The sequence below is a fragment of the Amblyomma maculatum genome, chromosome 7 (genome assembly GCF_055883805.1).
Source record: "Amblyomma maculatum isolate TAMU_Amacu chromosome 7, ASM5588380v1, whole genome shotgun sequence".
Lineage (NCBI taxonomy): Eukaryota > Metazoa > Arthropoda > Arachnida > Ixodida > Ixodidae > Amblyomma > Amblyomma maculatum.
The window spans coordinates 7,669,908-7,695,137 of NC_139350.1; the positions used below are offsets into that span (position 1 = coordinate 7,669,908).

General features: G+C 46.2%; 1 protein-coding gene across 1 annotated transcript in view; it reads left to right on the forward strand.

Annotated features, from left to right (window-relative positions):
• Positions 1 to 456: 456 nt before the first annotated feature.
• The window catches only part of LOC146182677 (uncharacterized), a 148,629-nt gene continuing 123,855 nt past the window's right edge, over positions 457 to 25,230 (forward strand). The window contains exons 1-2 of the mRNA XM_084608252.1: positions 457 to 485; positions 14,317 to 14,397. Coding sequence (XP_084464378.1) covers positions 14,322 to 14,397 — 76 coding nt within the window. The 5' untranslated portion in view covers positions 457 to 485; positions 14,317 to 14,321. The remainder of the gene's footprint in view (positions 486 to 14,316; positions 14,398 to 25,230) is intronic.

The following is a 25,230-nucleotide window of genomic DNA, read 5'->3' on the forward strand; positions in this document are numbered from 1 at the left end:
TCTCTCACTAATGCACTCAGACTCAATGTGCATTGAATTCAAGAACACTACCCTGATGAGGAGGCTGTGTATAACAGCTAAATTCTTTCTTGAAGTGGATGCTGCAACTTTGTATTCTTAAATGTAGTAGAGCATTGTTTTCATTTACAGTGCCATAACATGAAGCAGACAATAGAACCAACTAATTTTCTGTTCTTTGTGTCTAGTAATATAACAAGTCACCAGATTTAAATTGTCAGAACTACTGGAACAGAGCCTCAGGTGGTAAAAAGAGAAGTGCTTCAGTGTGGTATGGCAACTCGGATGTCTTTATTGGAGTAGCGCCATGTGACACATTGTAAGTGTTATTATGGTTTATCTGAGTTAAAGAGATGGGTGTTTCTTTTCTCCCTTTTTCCCCCGTCTTTTATTGCCAGCAGGGGTTGATGCTGACCAGGTCTATGGGCGGAACATCGCTCCTGTGGCACTGGAGGAAGACAAACCCGGTGAGTCGTTGCCCAATTTGCTGTGCTATATGATGAACCACTTGGCTTATGTCAGCTGTGTCCTGTTCTGCTTTTTTGTCTCTCTCTCCGTATGAGCTCAAGGGACATTATTGTAGGAGGGTGACTGCTGAGAACAAAATTTTATTTGAAGCAGACTTTCTCTTATGTTACTTGATTGCAGTGATGGTTGTTGGTAATGTTTATATTGTTTTGCTGTCATGTTCTGAATCCACTGATGAGACTTACTGTTCTGGGTTCTTTTAGACCTTTTAAATTGTTTTTGGGACAATTTTAACTTGACAACACTAATGGCCCCGTTTCCCGTGGAATTCGGCGTTGGCGTTGAGTGAAAAATAATGGGCATACCTTTGACAAATGGTAGTTTGCTGCTAATAGGGAATCCAAGCTGGAGTTTGCTCTGTGACGGCAGCACTTGGTGTCTGGTGGAACTGAGAGGAACTGCAGAACCTATGTGCAGCTGCAGCTGCGCAGCACGCGGCTGCTGGTGGAGGGTGTGCGACCTGCTCGCGTGGGAGCGCGTGCCAGGTGCAGCTGCTTGTGCGAGTGGAGCAGGAGAAGGAGGAAGAGAGGGAATGGTTGTGCAAAGCCGGCGCTCTTCGCCCGTGGGGTTTCTCATTATTGCTTTTATTGGTTCCTCGGCTGACAAAGACTCTGGTTGCAAACATGTTTTTTATTGGTGCTTTCGAAAGCTAGAAATTATGATTAGCTGATAGACTGTCATCACTGTGCACGACTTCAAGTCCTGAAAATCAATCGCTGCTAACATTGTTTTCAAAGAGCGCTTGTTGGCAGGCTATGAGGCATAACAAAAAAAAAAAAGCATGATCGTGGATTCGCTACTCGAAGGCGAGAGGCAAGCCACAGGCATTTTGAGGGACCCGAACCAGCATCTCTTGTGTTGTTAAGGAGATTAAAGAATAATGTAGAAGCCCCGATGTCTGTGTCCATGCTGTTCAGAGAATTAATTGGTCCAGCCATCTCTCGCAGAATCATTGATAGCGACGAGTGCTCTGGCCGCCGGATGGGTAGTTTCCCTTTGTGACTGCTCACTTGAAAGGGGCGCATTAAACTCTTTTGGGATATACGTTTTTAGATCAACCCCCTGATGAAGTCAACGAAACTAAATGTTGCCATCTATGATGACCCATGCGCTGCAGCAGGGTGACCACTACACAGGATTCTATCCGCGTCGCGGTGCCCGTCTTAGGCGCCTTTTTGACGTTTTCCTTACAATGGCACAACACACTACACTTTTTGCCAACAGCGGCCAAGGGAAGTTCACTGCTGCGGCTCTGCTGTTCGAAATCAATGACCTATCTACCTTTAATGATCACTGTTTCCTAACGACCTGGGTCCCCGCCAAAAGCCGAGGCATGCAATTCCTGCGGCTGTTGTCTTTCTCTCCACGAGATGAACAGCGAGGAAATGCCTGACGACTTTCCATGCAGACAGGGACATCTCTCCACGAAAACCCTTTGTCTTCTTTGTTTACAGCTCCTCTGTGGAATCCCCACTTCAGTTATCTCCTGTAGCGATTGCGCATTTTTGAGTTCCTGAAGCAGGACTGCGTATGAGGATAGAAGGACTGACATATCTATTGTTTGCGGCCGACTCGGCTCCACGATGGCAGCTATGGCACCGCCAGGGACAAAGAACAGTGCGAGATAAAAGCGGTATGAGATTCTTTTAAAAAAAAAAGATCGACAACCACCCCGTTACCGTTTACCACAGAAGTTTTGCGAAAAAGCGCACCATCATTTTTTCATTCGTTTTTTTTTTTTTTTTGCCCCCTTTGTTAGAACTCGACGGCGACTAGAGCGTGGCTTGAGAAGGAGAGTAACAACCATGCGCGTGCGTAAATGCACTGGAATGCAGCGCAGGGCAGACGACAACATGGGTTGCAATGCAGCGTGGTAAATAGGACACAGTCGTGCTGCGTGGTGGTTTTGCTAAGGTTTGCATTGAAGGCGCTGACACACAGAGCGGCACAGCGTCCCCTGGCCGAGGTTGTCTCTGGTATATGGCCATGTGCTTACTGGTCATTGGGCAGTGTGGTGTCATGAGGCCAGGTGATATGGACAGTATGGGAAGCACTGTCAACCTGTGCTTCACCTTTGAAGTGAGAGTGTGCGATCGTAGTGCAGTTTTCAAGGATCCATGGATGCTAAATGAGACATGCGGCTTGGTAAAAGTAAGGCTTTATATCTACGTCAGATGGCCTTTCGTATATATTCTGGAAGCTTACCACTGCATGGCAATTACTGTGTGTGGGATAACACGTGCAAATTAAACAGTGATATAAGATTAGCAGAGTGTATGTACATGAAAGAGGATCTGGAAGAGGAGCCGCCGATAAACTGGAGCTATTACTGGTGTCGCATTTTACCCTGAAAGGCTGAGTAACTGTTCTCCCAACATTTTTAAGCGACATTAGTGCATGTTAAACAACTTCAGGGGTGTCGACATCAGCAGCCCTTCACTGAGGCACCTGTCACAGCCTGAGTTTCTTTGGGACATTGAACTCCGTGAACGAAACCAATCCATGGTAGACTTCTTTAAGTGGCGATAAAAGTGCTATAATACACCAGCTTGCATCATGGGATTGTAAGGAATTGCAGGTTGCCTAAGGGACAACAATTGTGGACGAGTGCTTTGTGTGTCTCTATATCATTTTTATGCTCTCAACATGTGAGCAAACCAACTAGACCGATCAACCAACCTCGAGAAGCACACCAAGCTTGGCTGGCATAGTGGTATTCATGGCTTCAAGGAAATATGGTATAATAGATGGTTGTGTGGGGGGAGGGCAGAGGTTAAATTGACTAGGGTAGGGGTACTGTGGGGGGGGGGGGGGGGGGGTGTCAGAACAGAACACCGGTGGCGCATAACACCCTCCGAAAATTATTTCTGGCTGTGTCGCTATGTTAGGACAATTAAATGCAGTGTGAAAAGACTAGCATGGCATGCAAGAGGAGTGAACAAGCGGTATCTTTCATGTCTTGCTTGTTCCTCTTTTTTTTTTTTTTTATCTTCTTTTGTTGTTGAGAAATGTGCTTGTGTAGATGTTTGCAAGAAAAATTTAGGGTGCCTGCTTGATTTTTTAGCTTCTGTCGGTGCACTTCACAGCAGGGCATCACAAGGCTGATACTGACAGCAGATGTGCTGCTCTGCTTCTGCAATTGTTTGTTTGCCATGAATGTAGTTCTTACAATAATGATAGCTTTGGAACACTGGCACTCTTTGTGAAGTGTTCTTCACTTTGGGTCATACATAACTGTGCTGTGCCAACAAGCTGCCATATTATTGCCAGATGTTTTATTTCATTCAAGAGCAGTGTAAACTGTTGAGGGAAGTGAAAAATCGGGGGAAAAAAATGTATGACAGTTTGTACAGATGTGGAAAAAATGTCAAGTTTTTGTTTGTCTCTCTTTTAGTAGTATGTGTTTAGCTTTTTCTTTAAAACACAAAGCGGTTGCAGAAGCACTCTTCACATTTATGTGCAAGCACAAGGTATTTCTTTTTAACAATAATTTGCCCTATTCTGTAAAAATCAATAAGAGCAAAGGGAACTCTACCCATCATCTGAAAGAGCATGCTGATATGCTGACATCAAAGTTGCTTCTCCATCTTTTTTTACTTACTGCCAATTGACCTCAAAATTTTTGCAGCTTTGAGCTCCTTTTGGTCTCTTGTGAGGGACTTCTGCCCAATCAATCTGTCATGCTGAGGGCTTCCGAAATGCAGGCTGGGACTCGATAAACTTTTTTCTTTTTAATTAAGTCTAACGTAATGAATGTTATGCTTGCAGCTGGAGTGTTTTGCTGCACTGTGGAGGCTAATGTGAACCGGTATGTGCTACCATTGCATCAGCAGAAATTGGATGTGCAGACATGTGTCACAGTGCCCTACCACGATGTAGCATGCTGAAGGAGCGTGCAGTGGAGGATGGAACTCACTTCACTGCCTGCAAGAGTTTCGATTGGTTGTTACCTAGACCCGTGTTCCTGCTTTTCAGATATGGCATATGCTCCTCCTTGACCATGCTTGGTGACAGTGGCAAGACTTATATGGAGTACTGGAAACATGTCAGCACCATGAGGGGTCATTCTCATCCTTCAATGTAGCTTCTAGAGAAGTAGCAGAAATCGAGTAGTTTGTGAAAACAAAAACTATAATTTAATTCCAATTCAGAATGGCAGTGGAGGCTGTAAAAGGAAGAGGGGAATTCTATTCCACTTCGATGCACAGTGCTTGGACATGGTCACCTTTTCAGGAATGCTAGTGTTGGTATCCTGAGCTTTGAAAAGCATTGAGAACAGGGAAATTGTGCTGTTTTTGCAATGAACGGTAAACAATGCAGTTGATGGGAAATGTTACTTTAAAGGTCCTTTTCATTTATATGTTCTGTAGTTGGGGGTTGCATGAAAAGTTGATGGAAGGGAACAAGCTTGTGCACGTTCATGTGCACTCACTATTTCATGAGTTGTGTTTACATTTTTTTACAAGCAATGCTGCTGCCTGGTGTTCAGGTCATGAGCGTTCACTCTATGTTGCTGCATGTATCTGATTCTTTTTTTTCCCAGAAAAATGATCTGAAATAGAGGGGTCAACCAATGAATGATGTTGCAGGGTCTCGGGTAGTTTCAGCCAAGCCACAGGTAACATGCACCTTGTGCCGGAACATGTTTGTAGGGAGATGCATGGAACTCGTTTGTAAAGTTTCAAAGATGTAGAGAGACATTTTTAATTTGTGTAAACATTTGTTATAGTGCGAAAATTCTAATTGTACTTCATTTACCTAGGTTGCTCATACTGGCGGTTCATTTCCCTGAGGGCACTACAGAACACCTGTAATTTTTGAAGCATGCATTGCTTCCGAATCTGAAACACTTAGTCTGCTGGCAGTTTAGTTTGCCGCTGCTGCTGGTCAGCTGGCTGCACACGTTTGGAAGGCAGCATGGACTGGAGTTATCGTTCTTGATAATCATTCACCTTCGATGGTTGGCCTTGCACTGGAATTAATGCCCAGTTTTAGCATGTAAGCATTAGTGCCTCTGTGTTGAAAAAAATTATCCAGGGGCAGCATCGACCATTTAAAGCCTCTCAACCTGGAAAAATTACGAGCTTGCCTCTGGCAGGGGGATTGGTCACAGGGTTGTGTGAAGTCACAAGACCCGATGGCCTGATTGAGCAGCTCTTTTCATACAGAAGGGTGACATGAAAATTCAACACACGGGGGCCCTTGCATTCAGCCTTTGAAACCTCGCAGCCTCGAAAAACCAGGTTCATTCCTCTGGTAGGTGGTGGTTGGAAGGTGGCATGGCTTGGCATCGATTGGTTGGAGGTGCCATGACACGATAACATAACCATGCAGCATAGTGCAGGAAATGCTCTTATGTGTGTCATGAATCTCACTGATCATTCGTGAATTTTTTGCTTTTAGCTGCGTGCACCACAATACCATCCCACAGAGGGAAGATTGTCCATTGCATCGACATATAGATCTACTTTAGAGGAAGCAAAATGCAAGCATGCTAGGTGTGTTCTTACCACGGTGCAAGATATATAGGTGGGGACGCAGCGGGCCACGCCGGTTCCAGATAAAGTCCCCTAGTTCGTCTAAGCCGTACGAGATGGCAGCTCGCTCAGCGGCCTGTGACGTAGGGGGAGGCAATGCTTTCCTATGGAGAATACACGCTTTTTGAGGGCCATTTTGTCGTAAACAGTAGCCGATGATGAGAGAAAAATATTTTTGCCGCACTGTTTTTGTCTACGTCCATTATTCAGTGCAGTTTTGTGAATCTGTGGCTTTGTGCATGCCAAAATCAAAGCGCAGAAAGGGAAGAATTTTTAGCGTGGAATTTGAACCTGCTGCATAAATAAGCGGCGGCACTTTTACAACAAAGCATTAACCATTGGTTGTTTTGTTTGTTCTTTGATTTTGCTTCTTTGGTTCGCGCGTCAGTGTGCCCGCTCATCTTTTCGCCCTCTCCACACATACTCGTTTGACCTTTAGTTTGCTTCTTACTTTATTCCTTCCTTAACCCCTTAACCGTTTCGGACGAGCTGCGCTCGTCCTTGCAAAGCCGTCCCCAAACCGTTTCGGACGACTATAGCTCATCCTCGCTGAATAGGTTCTTCCCTTCAGCGTTTCAACGAGCAGCGCTCCTTGTGGCTTAGATGGCATTTTGCTCGACAGATGGCAGCACTGACCTGTTAATTTCGTTTTTTTCTACCACATAAACATCTTTTACGTATGGCAACATAATAACCGAAATCAGCACTAAAAAAATAAGCAGTTTTGTTAAGAAATTCGTTGATATAACAAAGCGGTGAAGGGGTTAAATTAGAGGTCCTTAACTGCGTTCTGCTAGCTCCCACTGAACACCCTCTCCCCCCTCACTTTCTCTATACCATTACTTCTCTTTCTTTGCTACTTTTTTCCTTTCTTTTATTCTAAGGGTACAGGGCACAGTAAAGAAGGGAAGAAAATTTCAGAACAATGGAGAAAGAACACCAAGCATAACTTATACAATACTAAACAATAGAGGTAAAATTATGGTTACTTTTTCTTGAATCTGCATTAGAGATTGACGAACAATAATGTGATGTGCGCCAAAACAGCATATAAGTCAGTTGATGAACACAGATTACTCAGCACGGTAAGGAATGTTTTGAGCTGGATGGGATTATTGATGCTCGTTAAAAATGCGGGCAAGAAATTTCATTAATTACGAGGTTGTTAGAAAATATGGTTGTACACATGTCACCGTATTGCAATGGCACACTGAGACTTTTCGTGGTTACGACGATAAGAAATGAAGGGTGGCGTGCGCGTACGGACCATGCACAGGGACTAGTTGATTGAAACCAGTTGATTGAAACCTATTTTAGAGTGTAAATTTTTCATTACCTAACTAGTCCCTCGCTTGATCGCCGTCGGCGTAGGCCAAGATCCTGTGTGTCGACGGCTTGTTATGTGAACGGAAGCACCGGCAGCCCGCCAGGTGAACTTGGCAGCGTGCCAACTCGCTTCGTCATTGCCTGCATGTGTGCAAAAAAGGTACAGCGGGCGCAAATGCTTACGCGTTACGGGGATCGTGCAGTGGTTAGTGCAGGCGAGGTTCGTGCAAATATTGATAGCGGTGGGGCTTGTTTGAGACTAAAAAGCCTTAAATCACGGCAGCATTTGTTCTGCTTTTCGTACATATGAATCATCCGTGCTTTTGTTTGCTTGCTTATCTCATTCGTCCATTCAGTCGTTTGTACGTTAGCGATTTTTTTTATATATAAGCAGTATGAGGTGCTGTTGGATTTCATTTGTTAAGTGGTTAAGAATACCCTACAAAATTATTTATATTTTTCTTCCATTCACATGTGGGATTCACTTTCCCTGCCCTATTTACGCTATCCAAAGTGAGAAAACTGTGCTTCCAGAGCGCCTTGGAATGAATGACCATGACTTAATGGCTGATTGATGTGCTGCTCACTCCACAATATTTCAACATAAAGTGCAACTTCAACATTCTCTTCGCCTCATTGTTAGGATTTAAATTACGTCAATAGTATTGACAAGCCAATAAATTATTCTGGGCTTCGCTTCTGCAGTGATGCAATGTGCACCACTTAAGAATAAAGTGCTATGCTGATGCTCCTGGCGACGACGGAGAAGCAGATCAGGCCACCGAACGGCTCGCGCAGGAGAAACGCGTATTGCAATATCAGCTGGTTGCTATTGCAACAGCGCCGTTGATGTATGTGTTTTTTTCTTCTGGCGAAGAGTCACTGCTACATCGGTGCTGACTCTGTGATCAGCGGCCCGGTTTGGAGGAGCGCGGCTGGTACTTTATCTGGAAACTTGCGTTCAGTACCTCGCCCGTGCTGTCATCATCATCATCATCAGCCTGACTATACCCACTCCAGGAAAAAGGCCTCTCCCATATTTCTCCAATTAACCCAGTTCTGTGCTAGCTACATCCACTTGACCCCTGCGAACTTGTTAACCTCATCCGCCCACCTAACTTTCTGCCACCCCCTGCTACGCTTTCCTTCCCGTGGAATCCAGTTTGCTACCCTAAGCGACCATCGGTTATCCTCTCTTCGCACTACAATATCCTGCCCATGCCCATTTCTTCTTCTTGATTTCCACTAGAATGTCAGTAACTTGAGTTATTTCTCTGACCCACTCTGCACGCTTCCTATCTCTTAAATGTTACCCCTACCATTTTTTGTTCCATGGCCCTCTGGGTTGTCCTCAACTTAAGTAGAATCCTCTTGGTTAGCCTCCACGTTTCAGCCCCATAGGTGAGTACAGGTAAGATGCAACTGTTGTATACTTTCCTCTTGAGCGATACCGGTAAGCTAGGCGTGGAGTATATTTCGCAGGTACCCCACACAAGAAAATCTCCTAATTTTCAAAAAGGCTAGAGCTAAAGCGCGCTATGTACGTCGTACTGCTGAAAAAGCTTCATGGCAGCATTACATCTCTTCTATAAACAGTCATATAACATCCAAGGATATGTGGGCACAAGTAAATAAATTAAATGGCAAGTACTCCCCGTTTACAGTTCCTCTCCTTACAGACCCAAATACCCAGACAAGCATTCAAGAGCAAGCGGACATTTTAGGTGAACATTTTTTCATGGTATCTAGCTCATCACATTATTCAGAATCATTTTTAAAGTATAAAAGCCAAGCAGAAAGACAGAAATTACCTACTACTGGCAGCGTTCACGAATCATACAACAGTCCCCTTACACTACAAGAAATAAACACAGTTCTCTCTTCCGGCAAACGTACAGCACCAGGCCCAGATGAAATACACTATCAAATGCTAGCCCATCTTTCTGAATCCTCAGTTGAAGCACTCTTAAAATTTTTTAACAAGGTATGGATGTCAGGAGAAATACCGCAGGCCTGGAAGAAAGCCATTATTGTTCCGTTACTGAAACATGGAAAGCCACCAACATCCCCAAGCAGTTATAGGCCCATAGCACTAACGAGTTGTATTGCTAAATCGTTTGAAAGTGTTCTAAATATCAGGCTCATGTTTACACTTGAATCTCGCAAACTTCTCGACACCCGCCATTGTGGATTTAGAAAAGGATGTTCGACAACTGATCATCTTGTGCGCTTGGAAAATACGGTACGAGAAGCATTTATACGCAGACAACACTGCCTTGCCGTATTTTTTGATTTAGAAAAAGCTTATGACACGACGTGGAGGTATGGAATCCTACGTGACCTGGGAGACCTTGGCATCCGCGGCAGAATGTTAAAATGCTTGAAAGAATTTTTGTCCGACCGTTCTTTCCAAGTTCGTCTCGGTGCTACTCTGTCAAAACGTTTCACTCAGGAGAATGGTGTCCCTCAGGGGTGCATCTTGAGTACCACGCTGTTTATAGTAAAAATGAACTCCATAGTAAAAATAATCCCAACGACCATCATGCATTCAGTCTATGTCGATGACTTACAAATAGCATGTACATCCTCTAATGTATCAACGTGTGAGAGACAAATTCAATTAACAGTGAATAAACTAGCGACATGGGCAGATAGAAATGGTTTCAGGTTCTCTGCACAGAAATCAATAGCCGTTTTATTCTCACTTAGACGAGGTTTGCAAGTGGACCCTACAGTTTACCTCAATGACATTGCTCTCCCAGTAAAACACGAACATAATTTTCTAGGCATTACTTTCGACAGAAAGCTTACTTTCCTCCCCCACATAAACACCCTTAAAAAGAAAGCCTCCCAATCTTTAAATATACCTAAAGTGCTGTCACGTAAACGCTGGGGATCCGACAGGACATGCCTTCTGCAGATTGATCGTTCAGTTGTACGTTCGAGCTTGGACTACGGTTGCATAGTCTACGGTTCCGCAAGACCCTCATACCTAAAACGACTAGACCCAGTCCACAACCTAGGCCTGCGTCTTTCGACCGGGGCATACAGGACGTCGCCTGTGCGAAGTCTGTATGTAGAAACCAACGAACCATCTCTTGAGGACAGAAGAACCATGCTAACTTGTTCATACATTCTTAAGATCCGTTCGCTACCAACACACCTCTGCTACCCCATAGTAACAAAGTGCCCGTCCAGAACCCTGTTCAACAACAAACCGCAAGCAGTCAGACCCCTCCTCCTCCGCTTTGAACAGATGTGCGAAGAAATAAAAATACTCGATACACTCCCCGACATTGCACAATGCCCTGATCCATTACCCCCTTGGTATAAATTTCCCTGTGTATGCGACCTTACTTTAACACAGTTTGACAAACAACAAACTCCACACGAACACATATTACAAGAATTCCTGACATTAGAGGAAAAATACAAAGACCACAATACATTTTATACCGATGGTTCTAAAACGACCTCATATGTTGGTAGTGGTGTCGTAGAAAACAATCGCCAGAAAACAGTTAGGTTGCCCAATTGTGCATCAGTGTTCACTGCAGAAAGTTATGCCATATCCATAGCTGTGGAAAAAATAATAAAATGCAATATTGAAAAGAGTATAATCTACACTGACTCCCTCAGCTTAATCACAGCATTACACTCTAAAAATGCAACAGAACCTTTAGTGGGAAAAATAATACATTGTATAACATCAGCCGAAACACGAGGTTACAAAATTAAATTCTGCTGGGTACCTAGCCATGTCGGAATCGTAGGTAACGAGACAGCTGACGAATGTGCAGCAGCTGCCCGAAAAGCAAAAATAGAAAAAGTAAATGTACCACGCAAAGATGTTTTGAAATTCATACAAAAAAAGCTCAGGGAAAAATGGCAAGCCTCATGGAAAAATGAAATAAACAACAAACTACACGTCGTGAAACCAGTTGTCGAAGAATGGAAGTCGTGCAGTCACCAGAAACGCTTCATGGAGGTAATATTATGTCGCCTTCGAATAGGACACACGCATCTTACTCATAGTTTCATTCTCAAAAAAGAAGATGAACCCATATGTGAAGACTGTGGACATGGACTGACGATAAACCACATTTTAATTTCATGTAAAAAACTCGAAAAGCTACGGAAAAAACATTTCACTCAATTTTACACCGAACAGATACCATTCCATCCATCACTTCTCCTAGGAGAGAATGCAATTGTAGACATTTCATGTGTTTTTAGTTTCTTAGAAGAAACATCTTTCCTGAACAAGCTATGATATCTTAACACTTTATTCCTTCTCAAACATAATATACCTTGTGCTTGGCGCATGATAGCCTGAGTTGCTTATGCGCCATAAAACACAACACAACACAACACATACCGGTAAGCTGCTAGTCATAATCTGCGAGTGCTTACCAAATGCACTGCATCCCAATCTTATTCTTCTTGTTATTTCCTTTTCATGGTCCAGATTTGCGGTTACTACCTGTCCTAAGTAGATATATTCACCTACTACTTCCAGTGCTTCGCTACCTAACGTAAACTGCTGTTCCTTCCCGAGGCTGTTGAACATTACCTTAGTCTTCTGCATATTGATTTTTAAGCCTACCTTTCTACTTTTCCTGTCTAGGTCATCAATCATTATTTGCAGTTCATCCCCCGAGTTATTTAGCAAGGCAATGTCGTCAGCAAATCGCAGATTACTGAGGTATTCTCCATCTACCCTTATACCTAACTGCTCCCATTCCAAGTCTCTGAATACTTCCTCTAAGCAAGCTGTGAATAGCATTGGGGGGATCGTGTCTCCCTGCCTAACACCTTTCTTTATGGGAATTTTGTTACTTTCTTTATGCAGAACTATGGTTGCTGTGCAGTCATTATATATATCTTCCAGCACTTTCACGTACGGCTCATCTACCCCCTGATTTCGCAATGCCTGCATCACCGCCGAAGTTCCATCCGAGTCAAATGCTTTTTCGTAATCAATGAATGCTATGTATAAGGGCTGCTTATATTCCGAGCATTTTTCTATCACCTGGTTGATGGTATGGATATGATCGATAGTAGAGTACCGTTTCCGAAAACCTGCTTGACCCTTTGCTTGATTGCTGTCTAAGGTTGTCCTGATTCTATTAGTTATTACCTTAGTAAATACCTTATACGTAACAGACAGTAAGCTGATTGGTCTGTAATTTTTAAGGTCCTTAGAGTCCCCTGTCTTATGAATGAGGATAATGTTTGCATTCTTCCATGGTTCCGGTACCATCGATGACACCAGGCACTGCGTATACAGGGTGGCCAGTTTTTCTAGCACATCCCTCCCGTCCTTTAACAAATCTGTAGTTATCTGATCCTCTCCAGCTGATTTCCCCCTTTTCATAGTTTCTAATGCTTTCTTGACCTCGTCCGTCCTCACTGATGGAACGTCTGTTTTTCCCTACCGCCAATCTCATTACGGTCCTGACTACTTTGGCTACTGTAGAGATCTGTGTAGAACTCCTCGGCTACTTTGATTATCTTGTACACGTTCGTGATGACGTTGCCCGCCTTGTCTCTTATCGCATATATCTGGTTTTTGCCTATGCCCAATTTCTTTTTTACCGCTTTAAAGCTTCCCCCGTTTTTTACAGCATGCTAAATTTTCTCCGTGTTATAGTACTTCCTTATATCGGCCACCTGGCGCTTATTAATCAGCTTTGATATCTCGGCCAATTCTATCTGGTCTGTTGGATTGGAAGCTTTCATACTCTGGCGTTTCTTAATCAAATCTTTCATCTCCTTAGACAGCTTACCGGTATCCTCTCTATCCTACCGCCTACTTCTACAGCGGACTTGCCCGTCTAAATACTCTTACACCGGGGTTCTTACATAACATTAAAGCACCAGAAATGGATCTATTGCAGATAAAGCTCATATTGCACGATGTGTGATGTGTGCGGAAAACTGGGAACATGAACCTTTCTCACATTATCCTACTTGGAAATGGGAACATTCTAGATTTTTTTTCCTACTTTCTCTTCTTTCCCTCTCGGTAGCTATTTTTCTTGGGGCAGGCATTTCTACTTTTTTTTTTTTTTGGTTTCCATCCTGCTCTTGAGTGCCTCGAAGGTGTCGAGCAGGGCAGCCGTCTGTCTCTCTCATCTCACTTCATCTGCAGCACAGCCATATGAACCACTCCATGAACAGGGTTTCTTTTCGACAAGGGCGACATTACGCCAGTATGTGCCCATCCTTGTGCTGCAATAATGCAGGGTGCGGCGTTGTGTCAGTGGAATTTTAATGCTGCACTGGATTTTTTGAACACCATCCAAGGAGTGTGCGCTCTCTTAATGTATTTGTTGTTTTGTCTATGGAAGGCAGTGTGAGGCATGTGTTGCACACGCAGTGCTGATGTGTGACCATGTGAGGCCTCCACAAGCACAGGGGTGCGATGGAACCCTGCCTCTTCCATACCGGCAAGGGAGCTTCGCAAAGCTTTTCCACTAAACAGCTTTCCCGCAGTGCTCCACAATAATGCCTACAAGTCTTCTTTCGAGGGTGTTCTTTTATACGCATAAACATGTTGCATATTCTTTTCCTTGACAGTGCCTGTGGATGCCTCTGTGAGTGCCGTTGTGTAGTACCTATAGTCATTTCTCATATTTCTTCCTCCGTGGCTTTACTTGTGAGGCTACAAAAGTTATTCCTTCAGCTGCAAACATCTTCAGCGAACACTGAAATATTTTATCATGTTAACTGATGTTTCCACCCAGTGTGCTTATTCATCGGGGCTAATTTACATCAGGAGGCAAATGGACATAAAGAATTAATTTTGGACACTATTTTGGGGGACAGGAGGTTTTCCAGGTTTTGGTTTTTCTAACAGCAGGCAATAATTTCACATTTTCTTCTTCACTGTGGACATTTGCAGCAATCATGGCAGTCCAGAAAGACTACTCCAGACTGGTTAAAGCCATGGCCTGGGATCTGGTTGGAAAGTGTCACATCCCAGGTGAGGCTGTGAATACCCTTTGGTCTCTTCTTTCGAGCTTTGCAGTCACTCTATCATTTAGAAATAATTTTTGGTAGCTTGCCCTTGCAGCTGCACTTAACTGAATGGTTGGCACATTACTGCGTGTTCCTCCTAGCTGCCTCTACCTTAGGTGGGCCACCTGCTTGTGTACCATCATTGGGAGTCCTCAAGTGACATTTGCAGTTAGGGGTGCATATGCTGCGACCTGTTTTTTCTACTTTTCTTGTGCAGTTGATGGGGGGAGAGAAGGAGCATCATTTTTGATTGCTCACATCCTCTAAGTTAGTGACGATAGATTAGAATGTTTTTCATTCTGAAGACGATTGATGGAATGGTAACTGTTCGTGCATATTTACTAGTTTTTCAGTGAAACCTCGTTATAATGAACAGTAAAAAAATCGGAAAATAGTTCGCTCTATCAATAATTCGTAATATAAAATTTCGTACAAAATACTTGCAAGAGCATCAAAATTCAATCGGAAAAGACACAGCAACTCGGAGGGTGCCTACTTGGGTCACGTCTATTTATTTACACGCAAAGAACTGTGTTATTGGGCCTGCTTTTTTGTATTGATCGCATTCCATATCACGCCCTGTTCCACCAATATTCAAACACTCAAAAAGGGAAAACCCACTGCTCTCGATAGCACTGCAGTGGCGGCGCAGTAAATCCAATGCAGCAAGCGCCTCTGAATGTTCTCATCGTCCTCACGGTCAGCCTGAGCTTCGTCAAACTTCCACTGCGATTTCGGCGTCCGTCAGTACAGCCGTGGTCGCCGCGACATCTTCGCCACCTACAAAGTCCTCTACAGTCATTGTTGCGGGCATGTCACCAACAAAACGCGAAAAATCGTTCCAGGCTCATCGAGCTCGCGTTGCTCTGCTTCTGCTTCGTCGGGATCGTCCCCATCATCACTTGATGCACGGGCCTCTGCTGGAACAAAACCTGCGTGCCGAAAGCAGTTGGCAATCGTTTCACCTTTCACGCTGTCCCATGCCGCTTTACAGTCGAACCCGGTTATATCGAACCTGGATATATCGAATTTTTGGTTATATTGAACTCACGGAATATCCCCTTGAAAATCCCATGTAAAAGTATAGGGAAGCCGCGTCATATATCGAACTCAATTTCGCCGATCGTTCGATATATCGAACTCCGCACCACGCACTGGAAAGTGTGCCTTCCCCAAAGACGATCGCATCACCCTTGGCGGATTTCATACACCCATTGAGAGGACCCTGAGCTGCGAGGAAGCCCGCTAGGGGGCCAAGAAGAGCGGACGCACCTCAGCACGGCTCCGCGAAACCTTGCCCGCTACAGAATTAAGGGACCAGGTACGGACGTGAAACTGCACCACTACGAGCAGAAGGTGAGTGGGTTACTCCCACCAATTTTGGTTCCCCTAGATCCAGCCAAAATATCGAGAACCGTCCGAAAGCGACTCAAGCGGCACTGCCGCCGCGCTAAGCCTAGCGCTTTGGATTGCCACCGAACCGCCGTGCACAATGCAAGTGCAAGTTGAGGGTCAGACCCTCAAAGAGGGAGACTTTAATCCCTCAGAATGGACTAATGTGCTCAGTACCTACCAGAAAACAGAAACATCACGCAACCAGGCAGACAACGCTGGATCCGCGTCGTCGTCAGCGTCCGCATGGAGACCGACGTACAAACCCAACGGAACGCAGTTGCGCGCCACAAGGATTGTTGAACGCCGCAACAGACAAGTAGCGCCACTACCTCATCAAGCATACAAGGTCATCTTCCGCTCACAAGGAGGGTTATATCTCCCCACAGTGCAGCCACAGCAACTGCTCCGAAGTATTTGTGCAGCAGCCAACACACCACTGGGAGATCATGTACAGTTACGCATCCATCCAAGTAACAACACTTGCACGATGGCCACAACAAGCAAAGAGGCCGCACTTCAACTGGCGCAGGTGAAGATTATAACGCACGCCTGCAAGGAGTACGCAGTCACTGCGTACATAGCGCCAGCATCGGACGCTGTCCGAGGCGTCATTACGAATGCTTTTTGGAACGAAGCAGACCAAGAAATCGTTCAAGATCTCCAAAGACGAAACCCAGATGCGGACATTGTAGCAGCTCGTCGTATGGGACGCACTAAGTCTATTCTAGTGACTTTCGCACAAGGCCCACTTCCCCGGAAACTAATTTACTTTGGCGGTGTACACCTGTGTACACCATACCGTTCAAGGCCAGAGGGCTGCACCAACTGCCGGCAACCGGGTCATCGCTACGATGTTTGCCCGCATCCGAAGCAATCAAAATGCCCAAGATGTGGCGTCGACCATGGAGCGGACCATGAGGGACTCTGCATCCCCCAGTGTATACTGTGCGGTGGTGAACACTTAACGGGAACAGGATGGTGCAAGGCGAAGCAACGCGTGACACGGCTCCGGCACAGAGATTCCGTTGGACAGCCTCGCCTCAGCGGAAGCGCTTCCAGAGAACGCTCTTCACGACGGACGCGTCAAGGCGACACAACTGACGAGAAGCGCATGGGAATCACGTGGGCAGAAAGGGTCGCCCGCACTCCAGACAGTCAGGCGGAGGAGATGGCCCGGCTCAGGGAGGAGGTAAGACGCCTACAGCAACACCTCTCCCACTCATCCTCAACCTTATCCCCTTCACTGCACCCAGATACCAACTCAAATGTTCCTCCTCCCACCACCCCCCTAACCACACAAACTCCATCCCCTCCTGCTACTCCCCCGTCTAAAAAGAAACGCATAGAGTCAGACAGCGACACCGATCCTCTAGCTGAACTAGAAGCCCGCTTAGAGGCGAAATTTCAAGCAAAATTCGAACTCTTCCAGCAAAAAATGGAAGAACGATTCCAAACCCTAACGGCCCAGCTAGAGGCGCGGCTAAACACATTCTGTGACCATCTAACTGTTAAAGTAGAAACGATGGTAGAGGGGGCAATTACCCGCATAATGAAGGTAGTTGACGCCAGATTGGCTACACTCCCCATCCAACCATCCCCCACTTCTTTCTTCCCAAGCCATCCCTCTATCCAACCACCAATACCCCCCTCCGTAGCACCCCAAGTGCAGCATGATGGCAGCTCATCCTCACTCCCTCTCCAACCATCCCCCACTTCTCTCTTCCCAAGCCATCCCTCTATCCACCCACCAAGCTATCCCTCTATCCAACCACCAATACCCCCCTCCGTAGCACCCCAAGTGCAGCATGATGGCAGCTAATCCTCCAATTCTTAAGGGCAACAACAACCCACTAATAATCTGGCATTGGAACTGCCGGAGCATTAAGCGAAAGCGGGATCCTCTAGTGCAACTTATTACTAGCAACTCGTCACCCCCAGACCTTATACTTCTACAAGAAACTCGTATAGCACTCAACATACCAGGATATACAGCATACCATGCACCTAGCGTGGACAAGCCCGTGGTTACAACCTACATCAGACGCACACTCAGACACACAATACACGACTATACACACGAGGTAGCACACATTACCGTAGAAATTATACCGAATGATGTTACTAAAGAATCATTAATAGTCTCCAATATATACAACCCTCCTAGTAGCCCCGCATCTCGTTGCGCGAATCTAATTAGGACCATAGCAAAGGAAGCCAAGAAAACACCTTTATTAATAGCGGGGGACCTAAACTGCGCACACGCTGATTGGGGATACAGCCGTACAAACAGCAGAGGAGAGGTTCTGTCCAATCAGATACAGCAGTCACAGCTATCCGTACATAATGATTTTGAAATGCCCACCAGACAGGGTACAGTTGGTATTATGGATACCAGCCCAGATCTCACGCTCGGCAGACACATCCCGCACCTGAAATGGGAACGAACCGGACACACATTAGGCAGCGATCATTATATCATCGCCCTAACCCTTGAGGGACCACAGTGCACGCCAAAGACATATAAGCATCGTTTGGTGAACTGGGAAAATTTTCGAAAACAACGACAAAACACCCCTGCTGAAGACAACATAGAATTAAGGCAATGGGTGCGACAACTACTTCAGGACCAGGAAAATAATACGCAGGTCATTGATACAAACGAAGATGTGCCAACGTTAGATGCCAGAATGGCGCATTTACTTGAGGCCCACCGTAGTTTAAATAAATGGTATGCCACACAGAAGCACAACCGCAAACTTAATCAGAAGATTAATGATCTGGCCACCCAAATTGAAGACTATGGAGCGCAATTGTTTCAGCAGAATTGGACACAAATATGTGAAGGGCTAAAAGGAAATCTCACCACAAAGCGTGCATGGCACCTACTTCGGCACCTTCTGGACCCAACCCAGAGCAAGACATATACACGAAACATAATAGCTAGACTAACCCATCAACACAGAGATGACACAGATGCCCTACTAGCTACTCTAAAGCATATGCACACCACCCCGGGTAAACCACAATCCCTTCCCTCCTATGCAGGAGGACCAAATGATATATTAGATGCTGCAATAACGACATCAGAAATACGGGCAGCACTTCACAAGCTCAAGAACACAACGCCAGGCGAAGATCAGGTTTCAAATGCGGCGCTAAGAAATCTAGATGATAAATCATTGGAGCAACTAACGGACCTCTATAACAAACACTGGGAAGAAGGGACACTCCCAGCAGAATGGACACACGGGAAAGTAATTCTCATACCAAAACCCAATAAGCCAATTTCCCCAGCGAATATGCGCCCAATATCGCTCACCTCAAACTTAGGAAAACTCTTTGAACAGGTTATACTAGCTCGGCTAACTGCATACATGGATGACACGGACCAATACCCGCACTCAATGGTCGGTTTCAGGCCCCGTCTATCTACGCAGGACGCTATGCTGCAGCTAACGTCAGCAGTGCTTGACCCACATATACCAACGCATACTAAGGCGATACTAGCAATAGATCTCAAAAAAGCGTTTGATAATGTACAACACACAGCAATCCTACAGGCACTCACGAACATTCAAACTGGTCCTAGGCTTTACAACTACATAAGAGCCTTCCTTCAGCACAGGACAGCCACACTTCACATCGACAATCTCCACACCTCACCGTACACGCTTGCCAACGTGGGGACGCCGCAAGGCTCCGTTCTTTCCCCGTTTCTGTTCAACATTACCCTTATCCCCTTAACCGCAGAACTACAGAAAATCCCTCACCTCGGTCACACCATATACGCCGATGACATCACACTCTGGACAACACACGGATCAGACGGTGAAATCGAAGACACGCTACAAACAGCAGCAGACACGATAGCCAAGCTTACCGCAACAATCGGATTAGAGTGCTCCCCAGAAAAATCAGAATTACTAATCATACCCCCTAAAGGACGGACCTACCAAAGCCCCATAGAAATTCGAATTCAGGGAAGACAAGTGCCACAGGTTCATACCATCCGCATTCTGGGACTATACCTGCAACAGGATGGAAAGAACGTCGACACAATTAAGCGGCTCAAAAAGGCCGTTGCAAACACCACACAACTCATAAAAAGGGTGACAGGACGCGCACATGGGCTTAGAGAGGCGGACACACTTCGAGTAGTGCACGCCTATACCCTCAGCAGAATTCTTTATGCTACACCATACCTCAAACTATCATGCAGTGAGGTCCAGCAAATAGACTCATTAATTCGGCAAGCAACAAAGGCAGCACTTAAGTTACCGAAAAGCACTAGTAACGAGAGACTACTCGAACTTGGAGTCCATAATACAATACATGAACTTCGAGAGGCCCATTTACAAGCACAATACCTCAGATTAGCTGCTACAACTACCGGACGACATATACTCACTAAGCTAGGCATCACTATTCCTGCAAACAATTCATCCCTATTAACACTCCCTAGCCAAATTTACACTTCAATCTATGTCAAACCATTACCGCGGAACATGCACCCCCACTATGACCAAGGTCGCAGGAAGGCGCGCGCGGCAGCGCTCCACAAATGGTACGGGAATGAGCCCGATGCCGTTTGGGTAGATGCCGCCTGCGATGAGAGCGGAGCCACTGCAGTTGTCCACAACCCCAACACTTCCCCCTTAACTATTGAGCTTCCTTCAGGCACGACCCCTGAAGAAGCCGAGGAGACCGCTATAGCTATTGCTCTGGCATACACCGATGCCAGTTACATACTCAGTGATTCAAAAACTGCCATTCTAAATTATGCCAGGGGCCGGGTTCATCCTCCGGCGCACCACTTGCTGCACATGCCCACCTCCCACCTCCCCCGACGGATTGAGCTCATCTGGGTGCCTGCGCATTCGGGAAATCCCGGCAACGAGGCTGCCGACTCCTTAGCCCGAGGGTCTAGAAACCGGGCACAGGCGGACCTCATGGGGGATTTCTCGAAGGATCGTATGCACTCGTTTGCTGAGTTCACCGCAAACTCCCACGCTGAGCGCCTCATCTATCCGTCACCCCACCCATCCCTCACTATCAGAGAGCAGTCAATCTGGCGTCGTCTGCAGACACGAACTCTACCGACACCAGCTCTACTTTCGAAATTTCAGCCGGTATCCCCCATATGCACTTTGTGCTCCCACCCCAAGGCCACTCTTACCCACATTCTTTTATCCTGCCCTGCGTCTCCTCCCCCCGCCGGGCCGGTGCCTCTCCGAACCTGGGAGGACTGGGAGACCTCACTGCGATCAGCGGACCCGGCCAGGCAGAAGATCGTCGTCAGCCGGGCCGCATACGTCATGGATAAACATAATATGAACGTTTAGATCGTGAGTGGGGTCGTGCGGAGACCTAGGAGGCCTGCGTGCCTCGAATTCTTCTGCAAATAAAGTTTTTTCCTCCTCCTCCTCCTCCATCACCCTTGGCCGTTTGCCGCGTGACGTTTTCAAGCCACGCGCAGAAGGAATGAGAGGGGACAGTTCTGGACAGCGCCGCGCCCATTCCCCAAAGGCGCGCGCATCTGCAGTTATCGTTTCCCGCGCGCCAACACATGACGTTTGCAAGCCATGTGCGTGGGTGTGCCCATTCTTTTGCCGAGCTCTCTCCTTCAGCACGCGCTACGCATGCGCCAAGCCAGCTCAGCCCGTTTTCAGACAGACGTGGAACGCTTTCTCCAGCGTGTGTTGCGAACCCTCTGCGCGCGGCGGCTGACGTGGCTATGGCACCTGCGGACGTTAAGAAGTGGCAGCTCTCTCTGTTCTTTTTTTCTTTTTTTTTTTTTTTGCGAGAGTCAATCTTTCTTATCGTTGTGCTGTACGCGCGACGTAGCGTAAGATATGGCGGCTGCGGACCTTAAGAAGCGGCAGGCTTTTTTTTTTTTTTTTGGCGGGAGCCGTTTATCTTTGCATGTATGAATCAACGGAAGCACGCCGTCAGCTGCTGCGATCATGACGCCCGCCCCAAGCGCGGCGTGATAAATCGAACCAGGCTTGTGCAATCAAGCCATCACGGGCACTTTGCCAAGTTCGCTCCCCGCCACCGAAGGAGCTACAAAAAGATAAACGCGCCCCGACGTTATCGCTGCGCAACATCTTGCCACGCTGCCAAGAAATGAGCCGTGGATGCGACGACCGAAACGGAGTGACGCGCGCCATCGACATGCAAGCGAAAACGCTCGCGATTTTCTGCCGCAGCGACACAGAAACCTTGTTTTGAGCTGCCGCGGTTGCTCGAGCGGCCAGCGGGACGCAGTTCCAACAAGTTGGAAATTTTGCGCTCTGTCGCTGCCGCTCGTCGCTGAGATCGCTCAATCGCTTGCATGTAATCGAGCTGGCTTTTACGCATGTTTTTTTTTTTTTTTTCAAATTCTCGGGTGCAAAAGTGGAGAGTAGGTTCATTATGCGAGTGGGTTGATTATGCGGCAAATACGGTATCGTTTTTTTCGCATCGTAAGTGCCCTCACAAGCCAATTTCTGTATATCGAATTATCAATATATCGAACTTTTTCGCGATCCCCTTCGAGTTCGATATATCTGGGTTCGACTGTAATGCTCCCAACAAGTCGATCTTCAAGTCCTGCCCCATAAGAAGCTTCACGAGAAGTGTCAATCAGTCTCCTCTTGTAAACTGCCATGAAGGCCCTGATTTTACCTTGAGCTTGGTCTTTAACGTCAGTGCTGCTCTTTTTTTCACAGTCACCGCCATCACAGCACTACGCACACCCACGCACCACACTCGACACGACAACCGACGCAGCTTCCGCCGAACGCTACGACGGCCACGCCGCTGCCAACACTAAAACCTAAAAACGCGAACGACTCAGAAACCAAAAAGGCAAAAGCAACATTCGATCGCGTCACTGCAGCCGCTGCTGAAGCGGCGCTGTCAGCGATTGTGAGATGTGAACGATTTCTCATGGCTTCCGAGATCACCTCTGCTCGCACAAACAGGCATGTGGTTGGGATTTCGGAGACCTTTGATTTCTTTGGCTGTCAACTCCCAGTGCCGTCGTGGCGTCTGTGGCGCTGTCAGCGCCTGCGAGGTAGTCCTGAACGTTTGCTGCGCCGCACAACGCAGATGTAGTGCAACGAAGCCTGCCTCCTGCTATTAAAGTGAGGTAGTGCTTGGCGTCGCGAAGTTCATAATATCTGTTTTATGCCGAACCTCGTTCACTGTGAGAAGTTAAAAATACATGTGTTTGATAAAAATATTTCGGAAGAGTTCGATATATTCAATAGTTTGTTATATACGAGTTCGTTATATTGAGGTTTGAGTAGTAACTGTCTTGTTATGGTTCTCTGAAAGGCCTGTCACACTACCACGTCATGCCGTTGAAGCAGACATGACGACACCGATGGTTGGCCAATTCGTTGGCAGACCGTGTCTGTGGCAGACCAAGCTTTCATACTAGGTCGACAACAATCAACACGACCGAAATCAGAGATCCTGACCTACATTTCTGACTTATGTGTGAGCGCGAGCAGCCAAAATACTAGGACCGCCAAATACGTGCGGGATATGTCGAACGGCAGCATTTTCCAGTGTGCCGAGTAAACTGTAGATTTGCATTGCACGTCCAAGTCGCAACCAACGCGAGCTGCCATTCCGCATTTCCAAAGTGCACAGAAAAGTGCAAAATGAACTAGTTCGGTGCTAATGACGTGACTGTGCGAAGAAAGGAGGACTTGCAGAACGAACAACTGCCGTTCGGTCCTACCGTCGGGCCTTTGCAAACCGCCGAAGGTTTCACCAGCTACTGCACTGCGCGGCATGATTTAAAAATATCGGCACTTCACTCTCTGCAAGCTGGGCATTCTACAGCTAAGCGGTAAACTCCCATATTCTCTACTGCCTGCGAGATTTTCACACCAAAAAAAAAAAAGACAACATATCAGGTGAAACTGTAAGTCGACGCCTCGGGCACAAGTTTAGGCTTAGCTTTCGTCACGCAGTGGTTACCACAGATTGCTACAAAGCAGGCGGTTGCAAGTTCAGTCCCCCGTAAAACGCTTTATCTTTTTTTTTTTTTATATACGAGCTCATATTTGCCCGCGATTTGCTTTTATTTTTCGAACACAGCTTATCTGAACCAGCAACCACTGCCGGGATATACTGGGCAGTATTCAGTCTCGGCCCATAATCACGAATGGCGAGTTGCTTGTTTTGTTACGAAACAGAATTGAAAATAAAGTGTCCCTTCCTATGCTACTATGAAATTATGAGATTAAAGCAAGTAAAAAAAAATAGGGAGAAAAAGAACAGTATAGTGGCACAAGAATAGAGTGGGAACAAGAGAGCAGAGTTGGTGGGACGTCTCATACACTGTATCGCTAGTGTGACATAGCAGTTGGGCGACCGTCGGCCGATGGTCGTCTTGCTAGCGATGCGATGCTGACACCGACGATCAGCCGACTGTTTCTGTTGGCACAATGCGACATAGATGCAGACATCTGGAAATCATTGGTCTTGGCAGACCGAATTGGCGTCGTGTCGTGCTAGTGTGACAGGCCCTTTAGAGGAGGCCTGCATTTCAGCATGGCGGATTTGAAGCATCATTTGTTTTTGAAAAAAAAAGTGGTTTAAATCCTGAGTGGAGCAACTAGTCTTCAGATGTTACTCGTCCTTTTTAGCTATATGGTAATGGCTATGAATATGAAGTTCTTATATTTTTATGATTTTGTTTTTTTGGTAACTTCCACATACTGTCGAGTCCACTTATAACAACATTCAAGTGCCACGAAAATTCTATTGTTATAATTGATTATTGTTATAAACGGTTTGTACGAAAAAAGCATAACGCAAAGAGGGGTCACGGACGGCAAGCGACTTGGAAGCTCTGCCAAGGCATCGTTTTGATGGCCACGAAAGGGGCTTTTTAAAAAAATATGAGAATGTTGCCACGGCCACCTCTCAGCCCGAGAAATCGCGAAGTAACGCTTGAGTGAAGAGAGAGACAAAAATTTTTTTAAAAGATGCCACCTGGCTGGAAGTCCACATTGTTAATGAGCAGGGCAAATTGCTTCACCTTTGTGGCCAGAATTGGCCGCGTGATAGGCAAGTTTTGGGCACAGGTGCCAAGAAATCGTAGAGGGCTTCCTCCACCTCCTTATAGGTACCTTGTTGAACGCGTTTGTGTCCACTGTAAAGTCAGGACTTTTCTTTGTTGAACTTCTCAGCGGAGCGGATGACCGTCGGTTGCGATAGTGCGTACCTCCTTACCAAGTCAGATGCTTTCTTTCCTTCTTTGTAGTCCTTCACAATATGGCACTTTGTCTTCAAATCGATAGTCGTGCGCTTTCTCTTCACCGGCAGCGTCATCCGATAATCAGCGGGCAGATCAGCCATCTTCCATTTCAGTGGCGATTCAAACGAGACGGAGAAACCACGT